Source organism: Cyprinus carpio, chromosome A16 (genome assembly GCF_018340385.1).
Source record: "Cyprinus carpio isolate SPL01 chromosome A16, ASM1834038v1, whole genome shotgun sequence".
Classification (NCBI taxonomy): domain Eukaryota; kingdom Metazoa; phylum Chordata; class Actinopteri; order Cypriniformes; family Cyprinidae; genus Cyprinus; species Cyprinus carpio.
Genome location: NC_056587.1, coordinates 7,247,662 through 7,261,948, shown reverse-complemented (window position 1 = coordinate 7,261,948; position 14,287 = coordinate 7,247,662). Strand labels below are relative to the sequence as shown.

General features: G+C 37.6%; 1 protein-coding gene across 1 annotated transcript in view; it reads right to left on the bottom strand.

Annotated features, from left to right (window-relative positions):
* Positions 1-14,287, bottom strand: part of LOC109054730 (cyclic AMP-responsive element-binding protein 5-like) — a 51,820-nt gene that overhangs the window by 28,050 nt on the left and 9,483 nt on the right. The window contains exons 3-5 of the mRNA XM_042772311.1: positions 14,085-14,178; positions 12,557-12,678; positions 9,808-9,965 (exon numbers count right to left, since the gene is read on the bottom strand). Of these exons, the coding sequence (XP_042628245.1) occupies positions 9,808-9,965; positions 12,557-12,678; positions 14,085-14,178 (374 nt within the window). The remainder of the gene's footprint in view (positions 1-9,807; positions 9,966-12,556; positions 12,679-14,084; positions 14,179-14,287) is intronic.

The following is a 14,287-nucleotide window of genomic DNA, read 5'->3' as shown; positions in this document are numbered from 1 at the left end:
TCTCTGAATACCATGTTCTCTCTTTCTCTCTCTCTTACTCATTGCACCGCACTAACTTAAGCAGACACTGTAGCAGCGATGGTGCAAAAACGTTTCTCTTTTTTTTCTTTTTTTTCTTTTTTTTACATTCGCTGTGTGAATGTAACCAAAACAGCCCGGGGCATGGTTCCAGCCGCTGGGAGACGGTGGTGCGGTCTCCATGGCAATGGGCCTAAACAGCGGGAGAAACAGAGAGAGGCCAAACAGCTTGCAGCTGCCTGGCGCTCCGAGTAAACACAGCACAGGACCTGCCCCTGATTTACCACTTTAATCACACTCAGAGAGGGAGAGCGAGAAAGCGGGCTTGCCACGGGCCCAAGGACTGCAGAGTGGGTAGAATCATATGAATCTGATCAAATAAATCAAGCTGAGAAGGGCCGTGAGGGAGCCTGTGTCCCATTAAAAACCGTTGGGGATGGGGTGATGAAAAAGCACTGTTCAGAGGAGGGACTTCGTTGACAGGCGGCGGTGACATAGACTTAAGGCCCATGTAAAGTCGAGGCCTGTCAATGAGAACAACAGCGAGAGACTTATCCTGGAATACCTCAGGGCAAGCAAGCATGGCACAGCTCACCACAAAGCCCCAATTATGCACGGATACATCTCTCATCGCTGCAGGCTGAGAGAGAAAGAGTGTGTGAGGAAGAAAGAGAGAGAGACAGACAAACAGAGTGAGTGGTTTGGCTCACCATCAGCCAGTTGTTTCTTCCCGTGACTGAAACTATGCTGAGAAGCTCTCCAGCATGACTGACTGAGGGAGGTTTCAGGCTCCGCCCCCACCTGTCTGTCAAATTCATCACACTGAGAGCAGCATGAATTGAATCCTTCTTATGGCTAATCAATAATGCTTTTAGCCATGGAAATGCAAAAGACATGTAACAGCATTTTAAACAATTCATTGTGACAAGACAGCATGTCTTGTGTGGATAAAACTCCAACATTCAAGTTAGAAAATCCTCTTTGTTGCTGTAACATTTCCAGAGTATATTTGGGGAAAGTGTTTAATTCCACACCAGCTTCTTTCATAATAAAGGCACATTCACATCAAGGATGATAACTATAATAACTATAAAGTTTTAATAATCATTCCAATCCTATGAGAATAGGCAAGTCCACAGTCTCCACACCACAACTGTAATGACAACAACACAAAGGAACAATGTATTTGGAATTAGTTTGATGAACAATAAAAGCATAAAAACAGCCAGTACATATATTTGACTTTAAGGAGCTCACGCATTTAAAGCAGCAGATGATATAAATGCAGCACAAGTTTATAATGAACAGAACATTGTACTGCATTGGAGTGGACACTAATATAGTTGTCTTTATAGTTATAACTTTTGGTGTGAGCAGGCCTTAAAGTCAACATAAAACTCAAATAGACACTATTTATTTTCTCATGACAAGATTTTAGCCTTACGCCCCTGATATACTACAAGCAAAACCGAAGAACAAATGGGTGTGATGTCATTTTGAACAAAATCTGGCCAAAGTTTGGTTGGAGTTTGTTTCGATGGTTTGAAACAGCTCGCCAGGACAAACTTTCCAGAAAACATTCCGCACCCAGAGAGTTTGCAAACACAAACTTCAAACCTTTTGAGTGAAGAACAAAAAAGAACTCTGCCGTGTATATATTGGGGCATTTATTGTAAATGAATCAGACATACTGTATAATTCCAAAGAATGACACCACAAGAGAAAACTTCCCACCAAATCCCAATGGATAAAATCCCTAAATCTGTTTTCTCTGAATATCTTGTTTAATTTGTAAAAATGTCACATTATGGATATAAAACAGGTTACAAATGCTGTTTTGTGTTGACTACAAAGACTGTGGAACCAAACAATCTGCAATTTCTACCTTGAACTCTTCACATTGTTCAAATAAAAATCATACCATGAAAAAATAATATGTCTTTTTGGAAATTTGCATCATGGTAATACCATGGTATTCTTAGAAGTACATTACAAGTATGGTATGGTATGTATGGTAAATGAATATAATAATTTTACAATGCTATGATATATACTAAAAGCACCATCTCAAGCCATCATGAACCATGGAACCACCACAGTTTGTTTTCTAGGGACATACACTCAGAAAAAAAGGTACAAAAGTTGTCACTGGGGCGGTACCTTTTCAAAAGGCACACCTTTGTACCTAAAGAGTCCATATTGATAACTTAAAGGTACATATAAGTACCTAAAGTGTACATTTTAGTAACTAAAAGGTACAAAAGTGTACCTTATGAAAAGGTACCGCCACAGTGACAGCTTTTGTACCTTTTTTTCTGAGAGTGTATAGACAGAGAGCTTGGATATTATACGTTTTGTATTTCTCAAATTTTATTGCAAATTGCAAACTACACTACAAATTTAGACAAGTTGGTCATTGATCATGGTCATTGTCATAAATATACTTTTTTAAAGACCTAAAAATAGTGCAGGATCATTAACACTAAATTATTCAAATTTATTAATAACCTTTTTTTTATATACTAGTCCTAAAACATTGTTTATTTCCTAATTTGAATTAGGAAAAAAAAATCACAAATGTTCAATGTGATCTCAGGCTTATGGACCCCACAATACACCTGTCTCTCTTATTTATATCCATAATAAAAGACTTTATTTTATCATCCCTTCTCCATCCTTTCATATTCTTAATCTAGGATCCCTGTCTTCAATCTACCCCTGATCCCTCTCTTCCTCTGTCCAGCAATTCCTGTCTTCCTGTTGTCTGCTCCGGGGGTCTTTCTCTCTTCCTCTGTGTCTTTGTATGTGTGTGTTTCTGCATGTGTCTGTGTGGTGGACGGGGATGACACAGTGGTGCTGGAATGAGAGGAGCAGGGCCTGGGCGTTCCTCTCCAAACGCACTATTAAACCCTACGCCGTACACAATGAGCTCACTCTAATTCAGCTCAGATGTACATCCTGCCCGCCTGTCTTCTCTCTCATTCTGTTTCCCTCTGTCCTCTGAAATTCTTTCTCTTTCAGACATGCACAAGACATACACACTCGCTGCATATCCAGAAGATGCCACACTAAACGGAAAGATCTTCTCGGTGTGGATGACCACAAGTTTTGGCATTCTCTGCGCATGGTGTAATTAGCTAAAACATCAACCACAGTTAATTTTTTTTCCTTCAGACGGGGGTCACAAAGTTTAAATCCCAGCAATGAGGATCTGCATTTCTGATCAATGTGATTGAAAGCAGTCTATGAAGAAATCGATGATGTCTGTGTTTTGGCCCACAAGAGGAGCTGGAGGTGGGTGGGGGTGGGGGAGGATATGGGAGGGCTCTCCTGTGCAGCGTCGTACAAAAACAACACTGCACCCTGCCTCGGCTAGGGTGAATCAGAGTCCCAAAGAGCAAGTATCAAGTTTTGACAGGTTGGAGGCATAAAACTGTGTTGCAGTTGAGAACTATATGGTTGCAACTGTGAAAAATTACAGGAAATTAAATCAATTGAAATATAAAAGTCACATTGTAAAACAGATCATCACTATTACAAAAAAAAAATATTCACAATTGCAGCATATAATTTCACAATTGCAAAAATTAATGTTGCATGCAAAGTACAAAGTGAGATATCAGTTATGATTAATATTAAATTGTGAACTATAGTTACAATTCAGAGAAAAAACTACAGTCAAATTGTGAGATATAAAGTCGCAATACAAGAAATAAAGATACAATTAAAAGAAAAAAGATACAATTAGCATATCAAATGAGTAGAATTTCAGAATACTTACAGTATGCATCTATAAGCAAGCAATAGTTTGATGGCACACTGAATCTGTTCTGTGTGAAATGGGTCAAAGGGCAACGCTATCATGGCAGGCGAAGCATGGTCGTTGATTTATTGTACTACATGCCTGTATACATACAGAATGTACTTCAGTGGTTGAGAATTCAGTAGGTACTCTGAATGTAATTCAGACACAGCCTCTCTAACGGTTGCAGCAGGTTAACATCACTGAGTCACTGCATCTCATGTTATTGTGTTGCAGTGCACAGCTTCCTTTTCAACCACCAAAATACCTCACAATCTTCCTGTTATTTATGGGTGTGAAAATATGTTTAGAGGTGTGAAAACACACAGGCACGCAAATTGCACGCACTGCAGAAAAGTGAGCAGTTCAGGTTTGCTTCAACTTTAAATCGGCAAAAAATTTGCAATGGAGCTACCAGAACTTCCTGCTGGCACACTGGGGTTTTCACAATTCTTTTAATAGTCCAATGCATGAAATATGCAAGCATTATTCATTTTACAAACGGCAATACATTATGACATTTCATATTTAATATATTTTAATTATTACTATTAATTATTATATATATTTATATATTACACACATACAAAATAAATTGCTTTATCTTGATCATGCATGAGAGGTTCTAACCATTTGAAGCTAAGAAACTCTGAGGAGGAAAATAAAATTCATAGGCTCTTCCTTATGTCAGCATGGGGATTTTTTGTCTGATTCTTTAGTAATAGAAAAGGAAGTGTGCTATACAAAGCAGTTATTTATTTTTGTTTTATGACGTTAATTAGAATACTAACTGTTGGCATGCATTTTGCCCTCTAGTTTTGCTGAGGGTTCATTTATTTTAAATGAACTACAAAAACAAGAGTTCTTTTGATTTATGGAGATAAAAGTCTTAATTATCTTAATTAGCTAACTGTTAGCATGCTTTTTTGCAGTGCTTAATTCTGAGTGTTGAGAATTTATTTTAATATTGACTGCATTGGTTTCACTGGATGTTTCACAGGAATTTACACAGAGCTGTTCCTGGCTGATAATCAATTTATATGGCACAAACAACAGTTTGGCTTTGCCATCCATTCTGTATCTATTATATGGTCTGTCGCAAGAGCGTTTCAACTAAAACTGTCAGTGTCAATCACCACAGCTTCAGAAGAAAAGACCTATTGTTGCTGAACTTGTTCTCCCATATCCGTCTCTCCTTCAGTTCAGCCACCATTCAGACACTAGTTACATTTAGTGTTCACTGTTACCAGTAATGTTCTCCAATTCCTGGACTTTTTTTATCATTCAGTCAAAGAGGTTGAGCCCCCCTCACAATGTTTTATCTCAAGCCGAATGACTATGTCTAACATATTTAACACTGACATGACTCAGGAACAGATGTTAGTAATTCACATGCAGCGAGCATTCAAATCATTTGGACCTTTTAAAATAGCCATGACATTAAGATTCCCTGTGCTCCGTCTTTCCATTTTTCTTTTTTTTTTTCTGTTAGTCCAGAAGGGTCTTTAAACTGTTTTTTATCAAAATACCTCTCTGATGGTCTCCAACTCACCTCCTACCTCTCTGAGGGACTGTATTCCCTCCTGAAAAGACCAGGTTCATGCTGGTTAGTGCTGGTTTGATGCTTGTCTACCGTAGCCATGCAAAATTCAATGAAAGTCAATGGGGTCCAAAACTACAGCTGGAACATTCTTCAAAATATCTTTGTGTTCCGCAGAAGAAAGTTAATCATAGAAGTTTGGAAGACATGAGGGTGATTATAAGATCCCTACGGTATATTAGCATCCCGTGCAAGGGACTAACATCCAAAACACAACATATGACGGCTTTTTTAGCAGGGCTAGTATGAATAAAGGGGAAAAGGCAGAGGAACGCTTGAAGAATCACAGGAAAAGTTGGGGGTTGAGGGTCCTTGGGTTTCACAGCTGTGGGCCTCCCGCCTGAGCCCTGCTAAGCAGGCAGACTTGAGGAAAGCCAATCTTAATTGATTCCAAGCCTCCAAATCTCTTCAGTAAACATGGCGGAGCAATGAAAATGACTTGTTATCCTAATTCAATGGACGCTGTATAACTCTGTCAGTCTTCACATACAAAAAAAAAAGCAGATGGACCCTGGATTAAGCTTACCGCAGTCATTCACAATCACTGTACAGTTAATTACATTTGTATAGAGAGAGGGGTTTTATTTTATTTCATTTTATTTTAATACACTGTGGCTACCTGTTGTATCTGGAAATAAGTACTGCAAATTCTGTTATCGAAGTGTGTGCATGTGTGTGTAAATATTGCTCATTCTATTTCTGATCATTTAACCAGATTTCTCTCAAAAACAGGAACAATACATTCTTAGTAAGCAGAAGAGCTGATTACTCACCACAGAAATCCCCCAACAATGAAACACACAGTAGGTGAGAGGATTGTGTACTAAATGAAGGAACAATACAATAGTCCCTAAATACTGAGTCTTCTCAGATGGAACAGTGCCATATACATACATACATATACATATACATATATATATATATATATATGTATATGTATATGTATATGTATATGTATATATATATATGTATATTGTCATATATATATACATATACATATACATATATATATATATATACATACACATATATACATATACATATATATATACACATATATACATATACATATATACACACATATATACATATACATATATACACACATATATACATATACATATACATATACATATACATATACATATACATATACATATATATATATAGCTGATTCCGGCTACTCTGATGTAAGCCTTCCATCCGTAAGCCTGATGTAAGCCTTCCCATTTCTAGGAATAGTATTATATGTAGACATTAACATTTCACAACAGCATAGTATTTCTAAATCATGTACGTCAACACTGCATCATTCAGGATTTTTTTGTTAAATAATGGTATGATTCTTCAGTTTAGAGCAGCAGGAAGATAAGATTAAATGGTTGTGGACAGAGGCACTAACTGGCCTTGATAGCTTCCTGCGGGAAGTGGAGTTTCTGTGTTAAGGGGATTGAAAGCCTTTTTTTTCCTGCTGAGGTGGACATTTCCAAACACACTGATACACGCTTCCATAGGCTGACCCCTGACCTCCACAGTGCCCATAACAAAACAACCACCCTCACACTTGTGGAGTCCTAGAGAGTTGCAGTTTTCAATAGACATAAACGAATATATAAAACCAACCATAATCATATTTCAGAACATTAATGCAAACTGTGCTTGGCTGAATCTCCATATTCATGTCATACAACACAACTAAAAGAAAAAAAGTAACATTGTCATTCAAATTGTCGTTACTGTAATTTTTACCCAAAGCAGTACAACAAATACTACCCGGGGTTATTATTGTTAACTAAAACTAAAAAAATAAATAAAAAAAGAAACATTTTTGTTACTTGAAATAAAATAAACTTTCATTGAAATAAAATGAAATATGAAAAAATATATATTTTATTTCAGCTAGTTGCCAAGGCAGCATTTCTCATTTTTTAGTTTACTAAAGTATCTAAAATAAATAAATAAACTAAAACGAATTAATAAAACTTAATAAAAAATAAAAACTTAAAATTACAAAAAAAAATCACAAACACATTAACTAAAATTAAAATGAAAACAGAAAATATAAAATCATATCAAAATATAAAAAAACTATAACAAATAACACTGATATCACAGTAATAAATATTTAATCATTTAAATACACTTTTAGATTTTTTTTGCATTCGAGTAAAGAGACAAAACAAGAAAACAAAACAAAACCTAAAAATATTTTTTTTTATACATAATACAATTTTTTATAAATATAATTTTGTATTTCTATTGTTTGATGTTGGTCTGATGTGACCCATACAAGTTCTTGACAGGTTTTATGATATTGACCAATAACTGTAAGACTAACACAGCTTGTCTCAGTAAAATATACAATTTCCATTAAAGACAGAGGACTTTATAATATCTGAGCTGCATGAGTGTCCATCCATAATAAATTTATTTTCAGCTTTAGCACATGCACACCCATGTTCCAACACAAAATATTGTGCAGATAGTATGCAAACGAGAAACTCAGTTGGTTTGGCCATAAAAATCAGTGCAGTTTTCAAAACTTCTTTACAGATTTACTGTACATTCTTTTGATTATTTAACCATCTTTGAGTGTCTACCAATGACAAGAAAAGTTAATAGAGCAAAGAAAGGAGAGCTAACCAGTGCTTCTCTGTCTCTTATCCTCTCTCTTTCTTCGACTGTAATTCCATCTCTTTCCCAGAACAAATGCACTGTCAGACCGTCAGTCAACTTGACTGACAGGCCTTCCATCCAATATTCACAAGTTGTCCAATCTGGCCACTTATGCCCGATCCTGTCTTACCATTGGCACGGAGATATGTAGTATTTCTTCAAACACCCCAATCATCAAACACATACACAAGCATTAAATAAAGAGTGTGTTACTGATTGTCCACTGCTTTTAGATATAAGCTCCTCCAAACATTAAGCAACTGATACCCATATATCAACTTGCTACATGACAGTTTCATTATGAAACATCTTGTTTCAACAAATCTGTTATTTTGGTGTCAGCTGTAAACCTGACCCTCTAATCTTCATCCTAAACCTCCACCACTGCTGAAAATGATACCGTCCTCTCCCTACGGCCCATCAAAGTGTGTTTCAGATGGTGATTATACTGCAGACAGGGCGCATTCTGACGCAACAAAGAGACAGAGAGAGAAAGACAAAAATAAAGAGGGAATAAGACTGTTGGAGAAAAAAGAAAGACGGGTCAGCAGTGGGATGTGTTTGCGCAAGAGGGGCGTCATCCCAAAAAGCTGATATCCCCACCAGAGCTGCACCACTGATTTCATCACTGTGGGACACACCCAAGCTGGCTGCACGACACAGAAAACTTTAAGAGTCACTGCAGGGACAACTGGAAAGATTCACAAACACACACACACCAAAAGCACGGAACAGCCACAGAGTGTTACAATCTTCCCAGGAATGTGAGAATGTGCCCTTTCAAGGACACTTTGCTCATTTGTTTTAACTGTTTTAGCAATAAATAATGATTTGCTGACCAAATGCCGAATCTTTTTCAATTTCAGTGAATGTTTTTAAGTGGTGTTTCTATCATGTAGTCAGCAATGTGCTTTTTTTACTGTTTTAAAAGTATGTGAGAGTGTCGGTGTGTGTATATGAAACTTTGAATGTGTGAAATGCAAAACCTCACCAAAGGCATATCTTCACTTTGACCTTCATCTAGTCTAACCTTATTTCGAAAAATCTGGTTTGGAATATTAGGGTGAGTACATGATGACAGAATTTTTAATTTTGGATGAACTATCCTTTTTGCATGTATTCTCTAGAATGTGGGAACAATTACTATTTCATGTCCCTTCACATACACAACGTGAAAGGAACAGTTCACCAAAAAAAAAATATTGAAAATTGACCATTCGAGATGTAGATGAGTTTATTTCTTCATCGGAACAGATTTGGAGAAATTAAGCATTACAATTCATCATTTACAAATGGATCCTCTACAGTGATTGGGTGTCATCAGAATGAGAGTGTAAACATCTGATAATAATGCTTGGGATTTAATGCTTAATTTCTCCAAATCTTGGATGGCCTGAGGGTGTGTACATTTTCAGCACATTTTCATTTTTTGGGTGAACTGTTCCTTTAAGATACTTCAATAAAAACTCCAATCTGAATCCAAGAATCCAGCTGTTGTTCACTGCTGCCCACATGACAGGACAAACAAACTCTAACTTAGACTCAAACACAGTCTTTTGAAGAACATAATCACTACTTCTCCACCTCGTGCAAGTCGGCTGCTGTGTTCTGATAGGAGAAATGCAAACAGCGCCATGGACCTTGGACTAATATCAAACACTAGCCTATTGAACGTTGTACCAATGACACACAGATGAGAGGCACAACTTACCCAATCTGTCTGTTGGTGGAAGGGGCTTGAGTGATGACAGAACTGGACTGGGGCGAGGGCAGTGCCTGCTGGATCACTATGCTGCTGTCGTGGTTGGCCATTCTTGAGTGGGTGTGCTGGTGCTGGTTAGGGCCCCCCTGCCCATGAAGAGCGATATTCTGTTCAGAAACAGACAGAAGGGTGAGGACATGTAATGAACACAGGGGTCAAATATAAACTGTTAATCTACTGTAACATAACTACACTAGGAAAGAAAACTCCCTACAAGTCAACCCTAAAATACAGTACTAGGTCCAGTCATATTGGCAAAATTCGGTAATATTTCATGGCCAAAAATATCCATTGTCTATTATTAGTAATGTAAGGATGAATGAAGGCCAAATCAAAGTTACTTTCAAACCAAGCAGCTTTTCATTCCTGGGTGGCGGACCAAATTTTTGGAGTCCTATTGAAATGACAGGATTTTGCATTGCACCTTAAGAGTGTACAGCTAAAACTAGAGAAGAATTTTAAACATTTCAAACTCATTAAACATTTTATATAGCAGTGTCTTTGGTTTAGGCCACTTGGACACACACACACTGTGTGAAAAAGGAGGTTTGTTGGTGTGACACCACTGTGAATCCAAGCTTATGCATGCATTTCCTGTAGCAAATAGAGTATGTAAGTGAGAAATAGAGAAGGGGGATTTCTATTGTGGGCCACACCGTGAAGGCACAATTTTAAGTTCCAGCTGCACCTGTTAAGGTTTAGAACAGGGGTTCTCAAACCTCTCCATGAAGTAGCCCCAGCACTGCACATTTTGTATGTCTCCCTATATCTGACACACCCGCATCAAGTCTTGCAGTTTCCACTAATGAGATGATGAGTTGAATCAGGTACTCCAGGACCATTAGAAAAATGCAGGGCAGAGGTTACTCCAGGACCATTAGTTTAGAAGATAAGCAAGTGGACAGAAGTGTACTGATTTTCTTCAGTAGTTTTCTTAATTTGCATCAACTAACCAAGCACTTTGTTAAAGAGGAGAGATTCGCCAAGAATAAATTGTGATTCTGACAGTAACATTTATTTGCAATGTCTATGTAGCTTTAGTGTGCACTAAAGGATTTTCACACAATCAGCTTATGGCACAGATGCACCCACAAAATCTGTGCTGAACACAGCAGTAATATACAGCAAACTACTGCAATCTGATGTACTTTACTGCTTTTCAGTAATTGCTGCTTACTGCTTGTCTGATGACCTGTTTGTGAATACAACACAATCTCTAAAGAGCCAAATTTACAAAGAAAGGGGCGTGTCTGCACTAAAAATAATCACAATGACTCAGAGTGCGGCAATATTTTAGCACATTTAGCATCATGGTTAAACTGAACTGTGAGTAGATTTTGTGTTAAATTATTTCACGCTATTTAGCCCATTAAAACACAAAGTAGCTAACTACCCTAAAAATCATATCCTTTAAACACATGAGATTCGGCTTCTACATTTGATTTCAGTACACTTAAAACAAGCGAAATGGCTCTGGGGCGATATCTCCCTCTCACCTGTCTTCGCCTGAGCTCAGCAAAGCCCTGCTACAACCTGCTGCTTGCTGACTTGACATTGTGTACTAACCCTAAACCTCAAGTGTAAACTCCCCAGATTAACAGACTCCATCAGTTTATCTACAGCACCGCTGCCATCAGACAGTAAGGTGGTGGTCACTGAGCCCAGTCATCTTGTGACACAGTTGTGGTGCAAGTGGTAAAACACTCATTAAGGTCCAAGGTGTCTGTGTGCGTCATTGTCAGACCTTGACGATATGTGATAAAAACACCCACAAGTGTTTGGTTATCACCATGGCTTTACAATTTTCATACCAGTTATCACTTTGCAAAAACATGAGAATGTTTCTATCAACATCCTAGGTAGTCTATTAGGTTAGAATCGGTTACACATGTATTATAGCTTGTCATGATTGGCTTGCTGTAGAATAACAGGATTGTCAAAGTCTCATTCTATGTGTGCGCTTGTATGTGTAGGCAAATTTGAAAAAGCAGTTCAACATTATGGAATTGGTCAACTATTTGGTGAACTCAGGGTAGAATTACCAATTTGTTGGTCCAAATAAAGGAAGGTGAGTGGAATGTTTGGGAAAAGTCTTTAATTGTTCTTTAAAAACTCTGTTTGGTGTCACTAGTGGTGCAGAAACTACACAACTCACCTTTAACTTGGAGCAACAAAAACATAAAATTGCCAAACTGCCTAGTAAAGAGCATCCTAACCATCACAGAACCGCAAAAATGACAGAAAGAAACTATTCTGAGATGCTTTCAATAAAGTCCGACATTAGCATGTTGCTAAGCTAACAGCACAATGCTCAATTAAGTAACACATAGCACGCACAAACGCTGGGTAAATTAATACAATTATTATTACACTAAATTATTTTTAACAATATGTAGACGCCTTGTTGCATTCTGAAATGTGTCTGATCACAATTCGTAACATAGCACATGTATTGCATTCTCAGGATTGTGGCGCTGTATTACTGTAGATATTCCCTATTTAAAGCTGGTCATGTGCTGGTCCTAAGCAACTCCACCAGTGGGAACCAGAATCTCCACCTGCCTGTTGTGTATGTGTGTGATCTATCCAAACTGAGAGACTTCAGTCACTTCTTGTTATGGTGGATGTGGTAGTAGTGACAGTGCAGCGGATGTTAGCATTGATGATCACAATTGCAAGACCCACACTATAATCTCACCCGTTTGCTGTCCTCCTCCTCCTGAGCCTTGCAAAACTCCTGTTCGATAGAGCAATCCAGCTCGCTGAAGAGACCCACCTCCTCGCAGTTCTTCAAGAAGCGCGTTGGGGTTGGAGTCTGGTCTAGAAACATTCAAGGAAAAAATACATCAGAATTTAGCAGGGCATGTTAGTTTAACTGTTTACAATGACATCGAAGGCGCAATAGGTTTGTTTTTCGAGGAAAGCATCCAATTTTTGGTCCATATCTATTCATATGATGTGCATTATTCATTTCAGAATTTAAATTAATTTTAATATCTTTGAGGGCATAAAGTTAAAAAAAAATATCAGGGTGGTACAACTATTCTGATATGATAAGCATAAAGTAAAACAAGAACAATAAACCCCCATTAAGACAATGCTATTAATTATTAATTATTCACACTTATTATTATTTCTTATTGTCTTTTATTATTAATTCTATATCAAAAATAAGCAGTGAAGCCTTTTTTATATTATAAATACTTGACATTTGTCACCAAATCAAAGTCATGTGGTGAAACCAATGTGCAGAAACCTTCAGGTGGAAAAACAATAAGACAGAAAGGGATACCATCGGTCAGTTTTTGTCAACTCTGCATGAACAAAATTCTGAATGTGGGCTCCCTGACAACAACTCTGCATCTCAAAGTTCAAAACAAGTTTGTGGTCAATTCCCTATGCAAATTGAACCCAACCCAAACAGCTAAATAATAGCTTCTGGCAGGACCATCCATGATCCGTGGCACTAGGATGCATTTCTAGCTTCATGGCGTGTCTCTCTCCACTCAGGCTGTGTCCTTTTCATTATTTACTCTTGTCAGAGTGGCAGATCAGATTTCTGGGATCAGGGCTGGACTCACGAAAATCTTCTCAAGAAATAAGTTAAGACATTTCTTAAGAAAAATTCCAATAAGTTTGTAAGAATGTTCTTAAGTGCAATTCTTGAAAAATTCTTAAGAAGTTTTCAAAAATTTTAATTCTTTCTATTCATGGCTTCATATGGTTATAATTATTCATAATTTCATTATATAATAAAAACAAGAGGCACATCTTAAATATCACACAAATTCAGTTTGTTTTTCAAATCCAATCTATAGGACTTGCATCTTCATTTTGCAAGTGTTGAAATGTAATCCATTTGTTCAGAAAGTGTAGTCAAAATCACAATGCCAATATACTTCTATTTTGGACCACTTTTCCATCATAGTTGTTGAGGTTTATTTTCTTTTCCTCCCTGCACTGTTCCCCCTTTCTCTCATCCCCTGAGAGGGCCAGTGGTCTAATTGATGTGGCACTCATGGTACGGGTTGATGACTGGGATTAGGGGAGTGAGGCAGAGCACAGCACAAATATTATTTTAGCCACATGGCTCTGCATTTAAAACTACTCCTACGCATTTGCCAAGTCATGCATCCTCGTTAATACACCTAATCAAAGACAGACCCTAAAAGGAGACTAACACATGAGCTATGTGTGTGTGTGAGAGAGAGAGAAGTCTGTCTCACCTGACAGCATGTTATCATTTTTGATGGAGGGGAATTTGAGGGTCATCTCATGCTTGTGCCGATGAATCATTAGATGATCCTCTGTAGGGAATCTCTGGAGAACATGGAAACAACTGGTTGCGATTGAATCACACTAAACACACTTAAAGAACAGAGGCTTGTTTTCTTTCCATTTTGTGTTCTTGAAAAACAGAATCTTTCAA